Source organism: Micromys minutus, assembly GCF_963924665.1.
Source record: "Micromys minutus genome assembly, chromosome: 18".
NCBI lineage: Eukaryota > Metazoa > Chordata > Mammalia > Rodentia > Muridae > Micromys > Micromys minutus.
The window spans coordinates 24626209-24648103 of NC_137953.1; the positions used below are offsets into that span (position 1 = coordinate 24626209).

A 21895-nucleotide genomic window follows, 5' to 3' on the forward strand; every position below is an offset into this window, starting at 1 on the left:
ACTGTAAGCCCCAAATAAACTCTCCTACAAGTTGCCTTGGTCATAGTGTCTTGTCAAGGCAATAGAATGTAACGAAGACAAGGAAGACGGCCTTGAACTCCAAAGCCTCCTACCCCTGCCTCGAGCTCTGCCTCCAGAGTACTAAGATTACAGCCTGCATTACCACCACACCTGGCTCCAGCTCACAGTCCTTAAACCATGGTCTTTTATGATCCAGAGAATCAGAAGTTTAAATCAGAGAGGGAAAAATCAAAAAGCTTCTCAGTTGTACCCTCTAGTTTCTAGTCAGCTTGATATGTCTTGGATCCTCTGTGAGGAAACCTCTGGGGGAAAAAAATTCCCAAGATCCACATTATATGTGAATAGAAATCAGAAAAGGGTTAACAAAGGGAGCATATTCAGCCAATGAGGTCAGTCAGAAAGTCCAGCTGCAAAAAGAATATAAAACTGTGACAACAACTGTTACCAACTCTTCCTGAGGAAATCTAAGCAAGCCAGCAAGCAAGAATTCAAGAGAAAAAAGAATAATGAAAAAAAGTTTGAAGTATTAAATACTATGTAGCTATTAAAATATATCCATTGATGATGGGCTTGGCTATGAAAAGCTAGGCAAACAAGCAAAGTATATGTGTGACATGTAAAACTGTTCACAACAAACCGGGTGAAGAGAAGAAGTCCAACACAATATGACAAGGTGACCTCTTTTTCAGAATTAGAGAGGTAGGTATTTCTTGATTTTTTCCTGTCTTTGAGAAAGGGCCTACCCATGTAGCCCAGGCTAGACTTTAACTTTCAAGTCCCCTGCCTTCACCTCCCTAGAGACATAGATACAGGTATGTACCACAGACTTAGTACATACATTTCTTTTAACTTACACACAACCCCTACTCACATATCCAAAAGTACAGAAATATCTACCACTGGTAGAAAAATTTATTACAAAATTGGGGGCTTGAAACCACAAAAAAACTAGACTGGGGATGAAGGCCCGGCAGAGAAGCACTTGCCTAGAATACACGGGGCCCTCAGTTCTGTGTGCAGCACAGTAATACGGGGGCAGGGGTGGGGGTAAGGGAGAGAGGAGAAGGGAAGAAAGAAGAGGGGGAGAGGAGGGAAGGGAGGGGGAAGATACAGGAGAGATGAGAGGAAACAGGACAAGTTGGGAAGAGGACAAGCAAACAGAAATAGTTCTGGAAGCCAGCAATCTAATTTAAAGACACTGGCAGGGTGTGCTCCTTTTGGAGGCTTCAGGAGACAGAGGTCCCTTTTCCCCCTGACCAAAGGCAATCTGCAGCACGGCTATGGCCCCTTCCTCAGTCTAAATGAAGCTCATTGCCTTCTCCCCGAGTTGACATCCTGACTCCCCTCAAAGACCCTCAAATCGTCTCAGGGACATCTGAATAATCCAGAATGCTATTACTGCTTCAAGGTCTTTAATCACACCAGGAAATACCCTTTTAATGAGGAAATATTCACATTTTCATGCACATTTTTTGATGTAATATGCCTATCTCATCAGCATTAACTTTTTGTGGTGTGATTTGGGGGGATTTAGAGATATTATCTATCTTTCTAGTTTTTTTTTCACTCCTAAAGCTAATATACATTTGCATCTGTTTTGTCTGTTTTTTGTTTGTTTGTTTTGATTTGTTTAGTTTGATTTTGAAACAAGGTCCCATTTAGCTCAGGTTCACCTCAAATTCCTTACGTAGCCAATGACCTTGAATTCCTGACTCTCCTGCCTCCACCTCCACAGTGTCAGGACTGTAGACCTATGTTACCACACTTAGCTATTTCTACAACCTTTTAATGATAGTTTGTCACTCTTAAGGTGGCAAAAGTGTTCAGAGAATTAAGGTGATTACTACAAAACTCCTTAAATGTACTGATGTTGCTCATCAGTTAAGAGCACTGGCTGCTCCTCCAGAGGAACCAACATTCGGTTCCCAGCACCCACAACAGCAGCTCACAGCTGTCTGTGACACCAGTTCCAAGAGTTCCGGTGTCCTCACCTCAGACACTGCACACACATAGTACCCTTGCATATGTGCAGGTAAAATATTCATACATTAAAATAAAAATATATAATATATATCAGTGTTAGCATTTGATGAAACAAAGTAAAATTCGCTCTGTAACTCCTTCATTGGTGTTGCAGATTTTACATCTGTCTGAAAGATGTAAAGAACGTGGGGATGGGAAATTGCTGCAAACAAACAGCTCTAGACATGAAAACCGTCAGTGGGGCTGAGTCTTTGGCTGGATTCAGTTTCCTTGTTTTGTCTCTAGAAGTTTCGACATGAGCAATGTGGAAGCGGCCAGTTAGTAAGGAGGGTGAGTGACACACACCTCTTCCTTCTTCTCCGTAGCCCAGGTGAGGAGGGACCACAATCCTTCGCCTCTCTCCCACGCAGACACCGAGGAGGCCTTCATCCATCCCAGGAATCACATAGCCCTGCCCAATGTACGTGTCAAAGGTGTGGTTCCGTGAATAGCTAAGGAAGAAGGAAAAGATGAGGTCATTGGTAAGGGGCACACACAGCAGCTGGGGGAATTACTCCACACCCCAGAACAGCTAAACCACAGAATCTGAGGACACAGCCCCTGGAATGGGGAACATGTGACCAGGAGCAGCACATTGTGCTATCTGTATGGTTACATTGCAAAAGGAGTGTGGGTGTGAGAAGCAGCCATACAGTGGAGCTGATGGGAGTTGCCTCACCTCCTTCCCAGTTCCGTCTGCCCCAGGTATTCCCGTGTTTGCATTTCCTTCCTCACAGCTCCTCACCACCCCAATACTGACTTCTCCCTTCCCGCTCACACCCACAGCTCGAGTGTACAAAGTACTATCCACATTTCCTACTTCCTAAGATAACTAATGTTTAAACGATTGTGTTTGGTTCATTGTGCACTTTCATAGTGAGCCTTCCCTCTGACAATAATTGTTTGGGAGACTGGGGCAGGAGGACCACTTTGAGTTCAGGGGTTCAAAACCAGTCTGAGCTACACAGGAATATCTGATCTCAAAAAAAAAAAAAAAAAAAAAAAAAAAAATTTAAAGGCTTAAGTTGTAGCTCAATGTGAGATCCTGGGGTTCAATCCCTAACTATAAACTTTTAAAGGGAGGAAGTATGGAAGAGAATGAGGAGAAGGAGGAAAGGAAAGGGAAAAGGGGAGAAAAATAGGGGAGGAAAAGGAGGAGTAAGAGAGAAACTTAAAAATGGTTCACCTGAGGCTAGAGAGATGACTCAGGAGTTAAAGAATACTTGTTGCTCTCGCAGAGGACCCAAGTTCAGTTCTCAGCACCCACAGGGTGACTCACAACCAAACATGACTCTAGTTCCAAGAGATCCAGTATAGTCTGACCTCTGTGAGCATCAAGTACATGAGGCGCACATATATAAATGCAGACAAAACACTCATATACATAAAATAAATGAATCTTAATTCATTCATTCATTCATTAAAATAAGCAGCTAACTCTAACGAATAAATCAAGTAAGGCAGACAGGTATATTGAATATCTTAATTTTCTACTTAGTTTTACTTTGATCCATGGGACCAGTGTTTCTCGTAAGGAAAATTAATTAAAAATGTAGAAGAGATCTTAAGAAGAAGAAGAATGTGTTATTCCAATTTAAAAAGTAGCATAAAAAAAAATTCCCTCTTTGCTGCTTTGGATGGTTAAACAAATGAGAAGTCTATTACCTCAGAGACATGGAAGCTCTATCACTACCTGTTTATAGGAAGCTAAAGAAGTGATTTCCAAACTAACATGCCACCTGAATAAACCAGACAGGCCTTAGCTTGCCACACGCACTGTGCACTGAAGGCAGCTGTGTAATTGCTGACAAAGAGGCCGAGTAATTCGCCTCTGGAGCATCCATCCAGTCACAGGGGAGCTGAATGCATCCAACTAGTTGCCCTCAACTTTTACACAGCATTTTCAACAGCTTAACCATCATAGAGAAGGTGTTGAAACAAGGAATAAACTGAAGCTGATATCTGAAGAGCTCCAGTGCTATCCAGCAACAGGAAGCTAGGGCAACAGAGACAGGCGCTTTGTCCACTCTGAATCCTAGAGTCTACAGTGGGCTTCAGAGTGGGAAAGAGAACAGTGGGTGTCCAGGAATGTAAGTCCCTCCTGTTTCCTAAACCATCTAAACCAGGAGACCCTAGTAACCACCTTGGAACAAACTCAGAGTCTGAAACTTGGAACAAACTCAAGAGACCTGTGACTAAAACGAATCAGGACTGATGGTATACTTTGACCATGGCCAACCACAGTTGGCTAGACATCACTTAGCCAGATGTTCTCGTGAGTGGGAGTAGCTTCCTTACCTGGAGTCAAAGAGAGTGCCGTCCAGAAGTGTGCCATTGTAATGATACCTGAGGAAGTCCCCACTCTGACTTCTCCGCTCACAGTTCTCAGGGACGACCTTGTTCTCAACGGAAATGGTATCCTTGGGGTTATGGAGGTCCAACAACGCAACATCAAAGACCAGGGACGCCTGCCCAGGGATGTCTTTTCCTGGAGTGAGATGGAGGAACAATTCATTCCAGACACAAAATTTAGGAAGTGCTTTAACAACCACACATGCCATCTGTGTTGACGTTCCTCATTCCTTATGTGTTCAAACCAAGGAAACAAACGCTCTGTTCTCCATGTTGGGTAACTGCAGGGTCTCACCCTGGTGTCTAACCACGGGCATCATAGGATGCCAGACTGGCTCAGGAGGATCAACCTGCCGGAGCCACATCACACGCCAGGACCACACTTCAAATGCTCAGGCCCCAATGAGAATCTGTGTGGAATCCAAGTCCATACCTCCTCTGGGTGCTGTCTGGCACAAATGCATTGTAAACATTCAAATGGGCAAACTCTAAACTTGTGACCTCACTCTGGAAGATATTATACAGTCACGTTCTTTAAAACCGAGAGCCACTTTTCAATGTAAAAGTTCTTTATCCAAAATGAGCTATTAATAAACAGAAATTAGATAACAAATAAAAAATAATACACATAATCCATAAATAGTTTTTACATCTTTTCTATCTCATTTCTGCATGGTGCTGCTTCTTTTGGATGTTTCTAAGATGGCGCATACTGGATACAGCCTACCCTCTGTATTTGTGAGTTCTACATCTTTGGATTCAAACGATCTCAGAGCAAAAATATTGAAAATAAGTTACATATGTAAAACCAGACACGGTGGTACACATGTGTAATCCTAGCACTAGGGAGGTGAAAGGTGATGAGAATCCAAGGTCCCCCTCAGCTACATGCCCAGCCAGCACTAAAACAATTAAATAAGTTAATAAAAATAAAAATTTTACCTGTACTGAACACACTTCTACTTCTTTCATTACTCTGTAAATAATCCAGAATGACATTTTTTTCTGGTTATTTGAGACAGGGTTTCTCTATGTAGCCTTGGCTGTCCTGTAACTTATTCTGTAGACTAGGCTAGCCTCAGAGATTCGCCTGTCTCTGCCTCCAGAGCACTGTGATTAAAGGTGTGCACCACCACTGCCCGGCGACTATTATTTATGTATGTTGTATAGCAGCGCTCCCCCTGAAATTGAAACATTCCCTTTAGACATGGGAAGATTCACATATTTAGTGCTTCGGGATGAGGAGGATAAAAGTGAGTTTCTTTAGCATCTTCTAGACACATCAGGACTGAAAGACAAATGAACTCATAGACTGACAATATACACAAGACCTGCACAGTCCAAACGAGACAAAATCCTAGCGCTGACTAGGGCGAGTGAGTACCAAGTCCCACCCCTAATCAAGAAGCTATGTGCAATTGTCTCTGCTAAGAAAGGGAATGTACTGTTAGTGATAATATCAACAACACTCAGGGGCCCATCCCACGCCCAGGGGTAGCTGGCCCAGACGAAATGCACTGCGTGTTTTTTGTTCACTGCTTGTTTGGGTTTGGCATTTTTTTTGTCTTATTGGTTTTCCTTCTTTTTTTTTTTTTTTTTAGTTTGTTTTGATTTTTCTTTTTTGAGAGAGAAGGAACATGAAGTTGAATGAGTAGGAAGATGGAGAGGAGTTGGGAGGAGCTGGGGAAGAAAAAAAAAACATATGAACATAAGTTATATAAAAAATGTTTTTAGAAAGGAAGTTTCTTCCCTTTATTTCTCTTTAATTGTTAACGATCAGATTCAATCCTGGAGCTCCAAAGTGAGTGACCCACTACTGCCCCAGTCCCAAACAAAGTCTCAAAATCAATCATTACGTTCAAATTTCCTTAGCGTTAACATATACTCGCTGAATATTTCTGCAGCTTTCCTGAGATATAATTTATATACCACATAATTCAAATATCTAAAATATATCCTTCGATAGCTGAGAACAGTGAAACAGTACAGAAATACACAGTATTTTAAGACTGCTATTTTAAACACGTGCACACTAATCATCTACTTTAAAGAAATAAATGATTCTTTGTAGTAGGCTGGGGATCTTATTTTATTACTTAGATGATATCCAAAATATTTTGCCGGCACTTGGGAAGCTGAGTCAGGAGGATCAGCAGTTCAATGCCAGCTTTGGCCACAAGACTTAGGAGCTGAAATGAATGCACTCCTCTTGGCCAAGAATGAGACAATCAACAGGAATAATTTATGGCTAGAAAAAGAATTGAGGGACCCAAAAAGGACAGGGAGTCCACAGGAAGACCAACAGAGTCAACCAACTGGGACTAAGACTGAACCACCAACCAAAAATTATACAAGGGCTGGACCCAGCTGCCCCCCAAGCCCCTGCATGTATATAGCAAATGTGCAGCTTGATCTGCATGCAGGACCCCAGGAACTGGAGTGGGGGCTTACCCTGATTCTATTGCCTGGCTGGATCCTCCTCTCCTACCTGGTCTGCCTTGTGTGATCTCAGTAGAAGAGGATGTACCCAGTCCTAGAATGACTTGACGCGCCAGGTTGAATGTGTGAAATTTGATATGAATAACTAATAAACCTTATTTATCAGTCAGTTCTCCACTGCTCTTCATAGGACAGTAATTATTTTATTTTGCGTTCTAGACGGGGTCTCATGTGTCCCGGCTGGGCTCCAACTTACTGTGTAGTTAAAGATGACCTTGAACTCCTGATCTTCCTGCTCTCACCTCCCAGATACTGAAATTAGGAGTGTGCATCCCCATGTGCTGGGGACCAAACCTGGGGCTTCGTGAAAGCCAGGAAGGAGCGCTACCAACTCCACAACAGTCACAGCCAATGGTGTACTTTGAGTATGTCCAAGTAGAACACACACAAACTCATAAAGCAAACAAAAGGGAAACGCTGGGGAAATATATCAATTTAGACATCAGTGACTAAACCTTGACTTCGATGTTTACAGCTTCTTAAACTGTCTAGATCAAGTCTTGCTTACAGATAAGGAAGTGAGAGAAGTCAGTGCCCGGGGCTGCAGCAGGCAAGGCAGGGAGGGACACAGTGCTTACCATGAACACTGATATCCATGAGCAATCGTAAGTTCTAGATCGTCCTGACTAGCATTGTCCGACAGACCTCTCTGCAATGATGGAAACAAAAGGTCTTTGTGGAGTAACGCAAGGCCCTTAGCAATGTGAGGCTCTCACGTACCAGAGATATGAGGCTGTGACCAGAACTGAATTTTAAGATTAATTCATTTTTGCTTCAATGGAAATAACCGCATGTGGTACCTAGTGGCTACCATGGTTGTAGCGTTGGCCTAGACAGGGTATATTTCAGTGGACACGGAAGAACTGATCACTCATTGTCACTCATTGTCCAGACAAAAGTAAGGACAATGAGGCTAGAGGTGGCTCAGAGATGGCCCAGGAGTTAAGAGCACTGGCTGCTCTGGCAGAAGACTCAGGATGAGTTCCCAGCACCCACATACAGTAGCTCTCAACACTGGACTCTCCAGCTCGAGGAGCTGTGAACCCCTCTCCTGGCACTCATGCGGAACATATAGAGAGAAGCAGGCACACACAATACTCATCCATGAAAATAAACATAAAGATGAACGAAGCTCGGACGAAGAGAAGGACTTACCATCTCCCTCCTCGCCATAGGCCAGAAAAGGGGGGATGGTGATAACACGCTTCTCCCCGACACACATGCCCAGCAGCCCTTTGTCCATCCCAGGAATCAGCCATCCAATCCCCACGTACGTGTCATAGGTTTTCATGCGATTATGGCTGAAAAACATCAGAGAGGAAGGAAGCAAGCTCCATGCCATTCCTAACTCATCCCTTGGGACTGTTGTTTCCCAAATCCCAGATAAACCCAAAGCCCACAGTCATCCCTAGGAACAGGCATCTAGCCCATTTCTGTTCCCTTCATGATGAAGAGATAAGACACTTCTATGGACAGCAGTAGTCAGGAGCTCTCCTCCTCACTGAGCACTCTGCCACTGCACAAAATCTCAGGTTTCCTAGTTTTTATCCTAGCCCCAGGCCTCTCTATGGTTCTCCCCTTCCATATAAATGACTCAAACACCATGAGCTTCCTTGGAAACATGTCCCTTCATGTAAATGGAGATCTCCAACTATGGCTTAATCATTTAATCATTTATATGCAATTTTTAATTTCTTCTAGGGTGTTATAGTTTGACCCTGGCACTGCCGGGTATCAAACGCTAATCAAAATTATATGGGGAGGGATTTGGTACTAAGCATAGTTTGGTAGAATTCATTTTCTGGTTTCCTAATAAGCACATAAAGAAGACATGACAGGAGGAACCAAGGGCATTTCACACAACTGCCACCAACGGTGGCACTTACCTGGAATCAAACAGTGTCCCATCCAAGAATGTTCCGTTGTAGTGGTACCTCACAAAGTCAGATACTTGGATAGTCCGAGGGCAACTGGGGGGCTTGAAATACGTCTGAATCTGAACCTGGTCTTCAGAATTCCAAATATCGACCAAGAGTACATCAAAATGAAGAACTGAGTTTGGAGGGATCACACCAGCTGGAAATTAAAGTGCATTCACACTGAAAGACTGCCATCTTCTGGCGACTCCGAGATTCCCTAGGAAGCAGCTGTCTCCTTGTTGAACCCCCCCCCTCCCCCGCCAGGAGGGAGGAAGTGGGTACAGCCGACTTGAGAAGTTGAGGGGTGGGGGTGATTTACTAGGTTTCTCCCCAAAGTTGTAAAAGTGTAAACAGAGGCTAAGGAGAGGAACTGTGCCCTAAGGATCTGCCTCCAAGTTGTACGGGGAGCTCCGGAGACGCAGCTTTTATCTGGCATGACCAGTAAGTAGTACTGCAGTGGAGCTTTTCAGTCACCCAGCTGCTGACCGGAAGTGACCCAGCTGCTGCCCGGAAGTAACCCCTCAGCCAAGCTCCTGTAAGTTACTCCAATGAACTCCCTAGCTCACAGGGCTGGATTTGGGGGGAATCTTTGGTCTACTATTAGTGACCAAAGTGGGGTAAGTAAACATTTGCTGACATCCCACAAATAAGTCCATTGACTGCTGCCAAGAGAACAGAAGCAAAAAGAATTCAGACCCATCACAGATGTACGATTCCAAAGCGCTGATTCTTCCTCCAAATAAGATTAGAGAGAGGAATACTCTTCTCAAGAGTTCCTTGGATTCTCCTGTATCGGCACTTTCTTCCTCTCTAAGAGATAAACTTATACTGGAAATGAGAGCTATGACTGTTGGGCCTTTCTTTTTCTCCTGTTAAAGATCCCAAACTCTCCAGCCAGGCTGGCTGGTGGGCCTGCAAATGTGTCTATAAGTAACGGAATAGACTTACAAACTCCTTCACTTCCGTAGGCAAGGTTTGGGGGAATCGTCACAAAACGCCTCTCGTTTACACACATCCCAACAAGAGCTTGGTCCATTCCCGCGATCAGCTGGCCTTTTCCCACAAACACATTGAAGGTAGAGTCTCTGTCATAGCTGACGATCGAGAAGGAAGAGAGAAGCAGACCCACAGTTATTGCCATAGCAAAAACAGTTTCATGGAGGTCACAGCAGCAAAGAAAACAGGCCTGGCAAGGAGTTACTGACCCAGGGTTTGTCATCACAGGACAGTATTTGCAGGGTTGAAGGTTTTATGTTCATGTGAATAGTGCCAACAAATCCACTTTAAATTGCTTGCCACTGGGCTGATCAGCTCAGGCCCAGATCCAGGGCTTTGAATTAGCTCTCCCCAACATCTCCCCCCAATGGATGAACTGCTGGAGAACATAAAGGGGTGGGTCCTACAGATCCAAAACTATAGGATCTCCATGACACAGGGTGACTACAGGATATCCATATCCAGTAGCAGATGGAGTAGCAGAAGCCAGAGGCCTCATACCAGACCAATGAGTCACTGCAAAGAGCATTTGCAAGCAAAGAAGTACTGACAAAAGGGTAGACTGTGGGACACACTGATACATCACAGCTTCCACCGCGAGGTTTTTTTTTTTTTTTTCCCTCTGTTGGGGATAAGGTTCCAAGGGATGGAGAGAGTATATAGGGGTGGTGAGTAAAATTGGGGTGAATGATGCAAAATTAACAAAGAACCAATAAAAAGTTTTTTTTTGTTTTTTTTTTTCAAATGCTTGCCACACAAGCCTGATACCCTGAGTCCGGTCCCCTTGAGCTCTGAGTCTGATCCCCCTGAACCCACAGTGGACACAGAAAGTCCAGAAATCGTCTTGATTTCCTAAGCACACTGAGGCACATGCAATAGATGGGGGCACACACGACTAAATGCTGACATGTCAGGCCATAAATAACAAACTATGGCTGGACTTACAACCTTGTTCTTCAACATTAAATCCAGCAACAAAGTTTTATCTTCCAGGAGATGCATTGGTTAAGTGCTTTGAGAGATATATAAACAGAGACAAGGACTCTGTTGATAACTACTTTATAAACTTGCAGAGAAGCCCATAGTTGCAAACACTGAGTGTGGAAAAATGACCTCACAGCTAGGCCTGTTAGCCCAAGTGACTTTGCATCAGCTACAAAGGAAGTTGAGGAGATAGGATCACACGTTCAAAGGGAGCCTGGGTAACCGTGCTTCAGACTTGGGCTTGCAAGAGGACAAAATGGAAACGACTGAAGGGGATGGCCTCTGGCATCTTTTTAGTCAGATGTACAACAGATTTTTCTGTGGCCATCTTATGGATTCCCATCTACATTGAAAGCTGCTCTCAGTGAGTGAGGGGTAGGCCATTGGGATGGCTCAGCATGGCCCCTGCTGCCAAGCCTGACAACCTGGGTCCCCGGGGTTCCTATGGTGGACAGAGAGAACCAACTACCACAGGACATCCTGTGACCTCTTTATGTGTGCTGTAGCAAGCATGCATGCCTCGAGCACACACACACACATGATCTGGCAGACACAGACACACAAATACTACAGGTAACACAACTACAGTGTCAAATAATACCATTTTCCATTTACACATCCACATCTACTATGGAAGAATCCATTTTTAAAAACCTGAGAGAGGGAGAAAGGGTGGGAAAGAGGGAGAAAGAGTTAATAACCACTAGCATTTATAACTTTGTGAAACCCTTTGTTTTGAAATATCTGCCTTTTCCTCATTTTCCCCCTAAGGAACAATTTGGCCAAGCAATGGAGCCAGCTTCCTCAGACCTGCCCCCTGCCCCAGCTCCTCCTAGACCTACCCCATTTTAATTCAAGGTCAGTGAACAGAACAGAATTCCCAGCCTATGCCACACTAGAGCACAAAGAAGCATGTACACATAACCCTTGAACCTCCTGGTTTTTCCTTGAGCATGGCCATATCACAGAACCATCTTCAGAGCCATCCTTGAGATTGTGATAATGAAACTATAAGCAAAGCTTTCAAGATTCCAAAGGACCAGCATTTGTGGGTCAGCAACAGTACCCAGACAGGAAGCACCTTTAGATATGCATTCCTCACCTGAAGAATGTGAATATAGTTCCCAAGCTCAATACAGTTTTCTAAGTGTACACACATCCTGTTTTTGCTGAGAACAGCATACCATGACAGGGACTGCCAGCAGTAGGTCGGGATGGAGACATCTCAGAAACTCGTGGCAGCTCCTTGTTAAAAAAAAAAAAAAAAAAAAAAAAAGATGGGATCTGGGACCCCAAGAAGCAGGAGACACATCCCTCCAGAGGACCCGCCATCTGGAATAAGGAATTGCTTGCAGTGGCCAGGATGAAGACATCTCAGTAGCCGGAGGCAGGAGGCAGCTCTTTGTAAACAAAAAAAAAAAAAAAAAAAAAAAAAAAAAAAAAAAAAAAAATTTCTCCTAACTTTAGCCCTGGACAATGTCTGTATAGATTTCATTTGTGCATGACTGATTTTCAGTTGGCCTGGTATAGATAATGATTCTATTATATCTGACTTTCCTGCTTCTTTCTTCTTCTGCTCTGGTGAATTCTGTGAAACTACATTTTCTTTAATGCAATGATTCTTAAACAATTCAAAGTTCAGGCACAGGGGCACAGCACAGCACAGTCCTAATGGCACAGGTGCACTGTGTGTTCTCAGGTTGGAAACAATATAACCATTGCATAATGGTAGTTCCAGATTAGTGCTTGACTTGCAAAAAAACATTTGAAGGAATTATTTGAAAATTAATTAGAGCCAACCCCAAGAAAGGAAAAAGTTGTTGAAGTTATGAAATAATTTTTGCACATTTGAGAGTGGTTCCTGGATAAGAAAGTATAGAATGCATAAAATTATATACTAGTAAAACTAAGTGAAAATACTGGGGATTCTTAGGAATTGTTATGTACAATGTACAGAAGCAGAAAGCTAGAGAAACTATGAGTTAAGGGTTAACTTGATTTTTTTCTGGCCACTGCCTGGCAGATTTGACCTGTCAGACCTGTCATTTATCATTAGAGCTTTGCAAAAAAATAAAAAATAAAAATAAATAAATAAAAATACATGTAGCTGACCTTGGAGCTCTGAGCTCTGAAGTATAAGAAGTTAAAAGTTAAAGTTTAAATAATTTTAATTCTCTGTGGGATGTGGTTATTCTCTTGAATTTAATTTGGCAATGACCATGCAATGTCTTTTTGTCTACCTGCTTTTGGAGTATCAGTAAAAGACTGGGGCAAGACAAAGGCTAGAGAGCACGTGAAAGTGTGTGTGTGTGTGTGTGTGTGTGTGTGTGTGTGTAAGAGAGAGAGAGAGAGCATGTGAGAGCATGTGTGAGCATGTGTGTGTGTGTGTGTGTGTGTGTGTGTGTGTGTGTGTGTAAGAGAAAGAGGGAGGGAGGGAGCATGAGAAGAGCATGTGAAGAGTGAGTGAAGAGAAAATGTGAGGTGTGTATGGAGAGTGTGAGGGAGAGGGAGAGAGGGAAGAGGGAGAGAGAGGGAAGAGGGGAGAAGGAGAGGGGAGCGGAAGGGGAGAGGGAGAAAGAGTAACTTTAAGCCTTGAAAATTGCCTGTCAGTTTGGACCTGAAAAGTACTCTGTGTTTATGTATTAGGCGCCTTCCAGACATTCCTGCTTCCAGTTGAAAACTCCAAACCTGTGTCAAGGCTGGATCCCGACATGTTTTAATACTACCAATTCATTTTCTAAGAAGTTTACATAGATTCCTATTAAAAAGTCCATTAAACTGAAATTAAGTATTCAAAGGCAATAGAGGACTATTATAGGCACAGCTAACAGATCACAAGTCATTCCTCTTACAATGACAGTAAGCATACAGAAATTGCAAATTCAATTGAAAGTGTCTCTAGGCTTTTACTTTATTTACTTTTTTCAACTTATTTGACATGTGTGAGTGCTTTTCCTGCATGTATGTCTATACACCACACTCATGCCTGGCGCCTGCCTCAGTTCACCTGGAACTGGAGTTAAGGGCAGTTGTAAATCACTGAGAATCAAACCTAGGTCATCCTGAAGAGCAGCTGTCTGGTCCCACTCTATTTTGAGGACTTCATTACAGAAGCACTGTATCTACATCTCTCCTACCCCTTCCCTCCCCCCTGAAGCCCCTCCCATGCCCCCATCTCCCAGATCCACACTCCCTTATTTAATCATCACTGCTGGGTGTTAGACATATTGAGGGAGAGCCAGAGGAACTAAGGCTGATATGGAAATGGCATGAGACACTTTAATGAGGGCTGCTTCTTGCTCCAAGGAGTTTGGAGGCCAGAGAAGGAAACCTACTCAGGTGAGGAACCCAGCCAGACCAGCAGGGAGAAGGAGAGGGGGTGAGAAGGGAGAGGGCTAGGGAGTCTATAAAAAGGGCAACTCAGAGTTCCTGAGTGGCCTCTCACCTCTAGGGCCCCTTTAGACCACCTTGATGAAAGCTGTTGGTTCTCTTGTTCTTTCTGTAGCTCACGATTCTGTCTCTGCAAATGCAGCACTGAGAAGTAACCGCCTACCACTTTTATCTTCTGGGATCAAGCCAAGTTCTTCACCGCTGGGACCCTCTGCCTCCTAACTGTCATCTTCTTGGCATCTGCTTCTTGGGGTTCAGTCTTCTACCTTTCCCAGTGGTTCAATTTTCTGTCTGTCCCTAGATGACTGTGCCTCACCCTAATACTTCTGTACAAGTGTGTGTGTGTGTGTGTGTGTGTGTGTGTGTGTGTGTGTGTGTTTATGTTTATACATTTAGCATATCTTATGTAAACATGTTTCCAGGGCTGACCACTTAGGATTGGACAGCCTATGTGGGAGCTCACCCATGGAAGAAACTGAATCTCTTAACAGGCATTGACGGTGTTTAGCTCCTTCATCTAGGGGTGAAAGCATGTGACATTTACCCCCCCACCCACACTGGCATGTCAGCTGGTATTGTCGTCATGCTCCATTTGATCTGACAACCACACTGCTGATACCTCACAGGCGTGTCTTCCCTAAAAGACATTAGACTCTGCACTGTGGCTAGTTGTGGATCTATATAATAATCTCCATCTGCTGGGTGGGGAGTGTTTTTGATAAGGTGTGAGAGCTACAGTTGTCTGTGAGTATAAAGGTAATTGTTTAGAATACACTTAGAAATTATATTGGTTTAGGAAAATGCAGGTAATAGGTTCTACTCTCATGTCTATGATTTCTCCAGCCCTGAGTAAATTGGCTAGCTTCACATTACCAGGCAAGATTCCCTCCTGTTGAGCAGGCCTGAAGGCCAACTCGACAGCTGTTGGTCACCCGTAAGATAAAAGTGTCAGTACTGCACCACTAGAGATATCTTGTCAGGCTGGTCATTATTGTTGATTGCAAGCTTTACAACAGTTGGCACTACTGGCTCCTTCCTCCCTTGGCAGATAGCACAGCACCTTCCTGCTAGGTCAATTCCTGCTCTCCTCCACTGTGTCCTGATGTAGGCAGTGTCTTCCCCAATCAAGTCCTACCTTCAAATTCTGGAAGGAAACCAAGAAAAATGGCAGTCGCCCATATTGTTTTAGGAGTACCGTGTCTTCCTTTGACCTACAACTTGGAGGTTTCCCATTCTGGCACTGGGATTCGTGTTCAGTGAATGCATGACTCTTGAAGAAAGTATACACACACACACACACACACACACACGTACATATATATTATATACTTTTAAGGAAACTCATATAGTAACATGTTGCCCTATGGCTCTTTCAAACCCCCTTGGTGTTTTTTATCTCTCCCTCTTCACTCTCCCCCACCTTCCTTCTCTGTCCACACATTTTCCCATTTACCCTTTCTATCACTCCCCTCCTGCCACACCCCTTTCTACTATTTACCAAGCATTTCTTATATGTTAGGCCCAGTAGCAAAGTGAGCTCTTCACAAAGAGCTTGGATTCTTCTAATCCTTGAATCCTCATAATTCTTACACAATTGTGTTATGTAATGCTTAGACATTCAGGCTGCCTGGAAGTTCCCCCCCCCCAAGCTCAAAACATTACCCAAGTGGGAAAAAACAAAAATGTTAGAATCCATGACTATCTTAAGTCTCAGCTCCAGGCACAGGCTCAGGAAGCTCCGTAGCCTCCCAGTGTTGTTAATTCCTTGGAAGAGCAGCCTCGTAATGTTAATTCCTTCCTTTGATGATAGCCTGTCACTGTGAACAACGATGCAGAAATGTTAAACGCACTCAGGCACATCGGCTCTAACAGCACAAGGCCAGTGCTGTCCGCTGCCTAAAGGGCTGACCATTTGGAAAAACTGAAGCTGTCCTAGGTAGATTTACGCTGACCGTGGCAACTGGCACAAACTCGTGTGAAGCATCAGGCCCAGAACTGGTCATGAAAATCACTTTTGCAAATGCTGGAATAGAACTTACGCAGCCTGCCCCATGGTCCAGCCCATTCACACCTTTTATAGATGTTCCAGTTGGGGTCCTACAGGAAACAGATGGCTCACCAACCAGGCAGTTCCAGGAAGGCTTGATGAAGGAGCTGTGCACAGCTGACATTACACTCAATGGTGAAAAACCTGATGCTTTCTCCTGTTCCCTAAATAAACTAACGATGCCTTCTTTCCTTCTCCTCAGCAAAGTCCTAGAAAAACTGTCAAGGCAAATTCAGCAAGACAAAGAAGGAGAAGCATCCACACTAGGAAGATTAAAGGTAAGTGTTCCTATGCTGACACAAGAAACTGCAGAAACCCCTGAAGAGCTTGCTCGTTCACTTGCTCTCTCTGAATGAATAAATGACCATGGCAGTGTTACATGATGCCCCAAAAGAATTACACATTGAAAACAAGAGAGATATTGCTGAAAGAAGTGTAAGTGGTCTGGCAAGGTGGCTTACCTGGTAAGAACAGTTAAAACCAAGACTGAGGACCTGAGTTTGATCCCCAGAACCTATAGGGTAGAAGGAGAGAGCCAACTCTTACAGGTTATCCTCTGACATCATACATGCGTGTGTGCTCTGGACACTCAAGCACATATACACACATAATTTTAAAAAAGAATTTTAAGCAAAAATTCATTAAAAAGGACAAAAGATAAAGACACCCTTCCTGTGTTCATAGATTTGAAGACTTAATCTCATTCGAACACTTGCTGCACCCAAGCGACCTACAGAGCCAAGGCAATTCCTACCACATTCCCGCTGGCATCTTGCAGGAGAGAAAGATCCTAAATTTTATCTGGAAATGTCATCGATTCAAACAGCCACAATAATCTGGAGAACAAAGGGCAGGGAGCCTCTCGTCCCTGACCTTTAACTGTAGAAGAAAGACTACAGTAATGAGGACAGTGTGCCCCAGACTTAAACTATAGAGACTACTGAAACTGAACAGAGTGTGTGCAGTAAACTCTTCCATACATGATCAAGGGATCGTGGATAAGATCACAAGGCGGTGAGATTCTAACCTCCAAAAAGTTATGTCAGAAACTGCAGTTATCTAAATACAAAGGAACAGAGTTGGAACTTTGCCATTAAATGCAGATCATATTAAAGACGTAAATAAACTTAAGATCCAAAGCTACAAAACCCCTAGAAAAAAACCATGGTACCAGGCATGGTAGTTCACACCCAATATCCTAGCAATGGGGTGGTGAAGCAGGGAGATCAAGGAACTAGAGGCCAGCTTAGGTTTAGTTCCAAACACCCACACTGCGCAGCTCACAACTGCCTATAACTCCTGTCCCAGAGGATCCAACACCCTCTTTTGACCTCCATAAGCATCTGCACATACTTGTTCACACACAGATACACACAGAGATACATAGTTATTTTAAACAGAATAAACTCAATGTATCTTTAAAAACAATAGTAGCACTACTACCTCAGGTCAAGCAGAGAGGCTACTAAAAAAACACAGAAAATAAACACTGTAAATAAACATATGGAGAGAGGAAACCATTGTGCACCTTGGAATGGAAAACAATCCAACTACTCTAGGAAAGAGAACTTTATTAAAAAACTTTAACTCAAAAGTACACAAAGCCCCAAGATTTATCCCAAAAAATTACAGAGGTTGGTACAGATATCTTCATAAACATGCTCACTATAGCATGATCCCTAACAGCCAAAAAATCAGAAGCAAACTAAATGTCCATCACGTGACAAATGAGAAAAATACACAAAATGAAGGAAATGAAGTAAAATAATAATAACATGCTATGTATCCTGAGGATACTTCTTTAAGTGAAATGAACTAGCCAAGAAAGATAAACATTGTGTATGGTTCCACAAAGTACAAGAGATAGACGTGGGGGCAAATGACTTTATAATCCCCGTACCTGACTGGCTCAGGCAGGAAGACGCCAAGTCTGAACTCCAGTGCTGCCTGAGCTATATTGCAAGACCATGTCTCAGATAAAACATAAAAAACAATTTAAACTCACAGGAACAAAAGTGTGATTATCAAGAAACTGGGGTACAAGGGAAAATGTGGAGGAACCGTCAGTCCACCTAGGGTAAGAGTTTTTAAGAAACAAGAAACCATAGTGATACACCGCATACCAGCATGCACGGAATTCACACTACTATTACATAAATGCTTAAATGGTTACAATGGTAAGTTTTGTTTTTGAAAGAACAATAGCAAAGGGGCTATGTGCACAGATGTGTGTGGATGCAGAACAGCACAGGGGCTATGTGCACAGATGTATGCAGAAGCAGAATAACCCAGGGGCTATGTGCACAGATGTGTGTGGATGCAGAACAGCACAGGGCCTATGTGCACAGATATGTGCAGAAGCAGAATAGCCCAGGGGCTATGTACACAGATGTGTGTGGATGAAGAACAGCACAGGGGCTATGTGCACAGATGTGTGTGGATGCAGAATAGCCCAGGGGCTATGTGCACAGATGTGTGTGGATGCAGAACATCACAGGGGACACTGTAGCAGCAGAGCTAAGAAGGGAGTGCCTTTATTATGCTGCAAAATGAAGTTAGCACTTAAGAAAGTGAGGGCTGGGTGGTCTACCTAGAGCTGGGGATGTAACTCAACAGTGGACTGCTTGCCTAGATAAAGGAAGCCCTGGACTCCATTCCCAACATCATAAGAATCACTCGATTGTTCATACCTGTGATCCCAATATTCAGGAAGTGGAGACACAAGTATCAGAAGTCAAAGTCAGCAAATTTGAGACCTTGACTGAAAAAAGAAAACAAACAAACAACAACAAAAATGTAGATCCAGCCATGACACTATTGCTGAAGATAAGTAAAACCCATCATATTCAACTCAGGAAATTGTCTACACAGAAGTGTTCATTACCTTCCAACATATTAACATAAATAAGCTCTTGGTATCTCTGTTCTTACAGTGTCAGTAACAGGCTGCACCTCTGACTAGGAGGCAAGGTTCTAGCAACAAAGAACATTTGCTGGAACAAATGGCAAACCTGGTGGGCTGGAGCATGCCTGAACCCAAGCAGAGGAAAAACTGAAGTGAGAAGACTGAAGCCAAGCCATCCTGGGCTACAGAGCAAGACCATACCTCTAAAAAAATATACTAAAAATGAATAAACGAGGGACAGAGAGATGGCTTGGTGGTTAAGAGCTCATACTGCTGTTGCAAAGAACCCACTTCAGTGGCTCACAGTCATCTGTGATTTCAGTTCCAGGGAATCCGACACCTGGCCTCCTTGTGTACCTACAAGTGCAAGCCCAGACCCAAACTGCATACATGTAATCTAAAAGGAAACAAATATATCTTTATAAATAAGTAAACAAAGAACAAGTAATAAGGAGAAGCCATGAAGTCACACATGCCTCCCCTACTAAAGGATTGAAGGGACAGTAAAGTTGTACAGAACTGCCCATGGAGGGTAATAAAACGAGGGGAAATTGAAAGCAAATCGAAGAACAGAGTGGATCTCACTGAAAAGTCACAGATCCAAGAGTCTATAAGCATCAGGCTGGCCTCCTAGAACCTGGAAAGGCTGCAGTCCACTGTCCAAGTGTCCCTTCTCGGATCTTAGAAGATGGGCAGATAGAATTTTAAGTTATAAGATTACCTAACCAAGATATATAGATAAATCAATAGATAAACAGATAGATAGACATTGATAGATATCGATATATACATATATATCATTATTATTTATTCATTATACTTGGAATTAAATCCATGGCTTCATATTCTTTTTAAATGTTTTTAATATGTGTCTTAGTCAGGGTTTCTATTCCTGCATAAACATCATGACCAAGAAGCAAATTAGGGAGGAAAGGGTTTATTCAGCTTACACTTCCACATTGCTGTTCATCACCAGAGGAAGTCAGGACTGGAACTCAAGCAGGTCAGGAAGCAGGAGCTGATGCAGAGGCCACGGAGGATTGCTACTTACTGGCTTGCTTCCCCTGGCTTGCTCAGCTTGCTTTTTTATAGAACCCAGGTCTACCAGCCCAGAGATGGCACCACCCACAATGGACTGAGCACTCCCCACTTGATCACTAATCAAGAAAATGCCTTACAGCTGGATCTCATGGAGGCATTTCCTCAAGGGAAGCTCCTATCTCTGTGATACCTCCAGCTTGTGTCAAGTTGACACAAAACCAGCCAGTACAATATGTATGAGTGTTCTGCCTGCATGTATATCCGTGTGCCACATGTGTGCCTGGTGTCCGTGAATGCCAGAAGGGACATCAGATTCCATGGAATTACAGAGCACTGTAAGGCAGCATGTGGGCTCTGGAAATAAAACCTGGGTCCTCTGGAAGAGCAGCAGTGCCCTTAACCACTGAGCCATTTCTTTAGCCCGAATGCTTCACATCTCTATCATTGGGCTACACCTCCAGCCTACATTACATACTGTATTAATTTTTTAAAATAAGTTCATGGAGCTGGGGAGAAGAAGGCTTGGTGGTTAAGAACATTTGCTACTCTAGCAGAGCAGAGGCCTTGGTTTTGGTTCCCACTATCCACATGATACCTTGTAACTCTAGTTCCGGGGTACCCAATGCCCTCTGCTGACCTCTACAAGTTCCTGAACACACACGATGCACTAACTCTCAGGCACATTCAAATATGCATAAAATTAAAAAGAAAAAATGTTTAAACTAAAATTAAATAGTATGTGTTTATACCATTCTTTGCTGAAGTCATTCTTATTTCAGATCCAGAGACAAAAGAGAAATGGCCATCCCAGAGGACATAGACAACTAGGAATTGCTATATACATATAAATTGTTATATTATATATTATATATATAGTTATTATACACATCAACTAGAAGAAAAAAGTTTGTTTGCTTTAAATTCTTTAATCTAGAATTAAGATTCTTTCTGGACCATTAAAAGCTAAAGACAGGGATGGGAGTGGACGGGGGTAAAGGGATAACATCTCAAATGTAAATACAGAGTATCTAATTTAAAAAAAGAGAAAAAAAAGAAATAATGAACAAAAAAAAAGCTAAAAACAATGTTTTTGGATACTATAAAGAATACAGCAGCCCCACACGCTCCAGTGGCTGAGGCAGGAAGATCTCTTGAATCCGTGAACTTGCAAACATAGGCAACACTGGGAGATCCCTGTCTCAAAGTAAAACAGTCCAAGCTTGGAAACCATACTGGCTGGTTTTGTGTCATCTTGACACAAGCTGGAATTAACCACAGAGAAAGGAGCCACAGTTGAGGAAATGCCTCCATGAGATCCAGCTGTAAGGCATTTTCTCAACTAGTGATCAAGCGGGGAGGGCCCAGCCCATTGTGGGTGGTGCCATCCCCGGGCTGGTAGACCTGGGTTCTATAGGAAAGCAGGCTGAGCAAGCCAGGGGAAGCAAGCCAGTAACTAACATCCCTCCATAGTTTCTGCATCAGCTCCTGCTTCCTGACCTGCTTGAGTTCCAGTCCTGACTTCCTCTGATGATGAACAGCGATATGGAAGTATAAGCTGAATAAACCCTTTCCTCCCCAACTTGCTTCTTGGTCATGATGTTTTGTGCAGGAATAGAAACCCTGACTAAGACAGAGACAAACGTTTGCAATCCCCATACTTTAGAGACTAGGGCAGGAAGATGTCAGGTTTAATTAAGTCCAGCTGGGATGGCACAGGGA

The 21895-nt window shown here is 43.3% G+C and overlaps 1 protein-coding gene across 1 annotated transcript in view; it reads right to left on the bottom strand.

Annotated features, from left to right (window-relative positions):
• Positions 1–21895, bottom strand: part of FKBP9 (FKBP prolyl isomerase 9) — a 41012-nt gene that overhangs the window by 12537 nt on the left and 6580 nt on the right. The window contains exons 2-6 of the mRNA XM_080932091.1: positions 9762–9907; positions 8781–8970; positions 8050–8195; positions 4342–4531; positions 2350–2495 (exon numbers count right to left, since the gene is read on the bottom strand). Of these exons, the coding sequence (XP_080788217.1) occupies positions 2350–2495; positions 4342–4531; positions 8050–8195; positions 8781–8970; positions 9762–9907 (818 nt within the window). The remainder of the gene's footprint in view (positions 1–2349; positions 2496–4341; positions 4532–8049; positions 8196–8780; positions 8971–9761; positions 9908–21895) is intronic.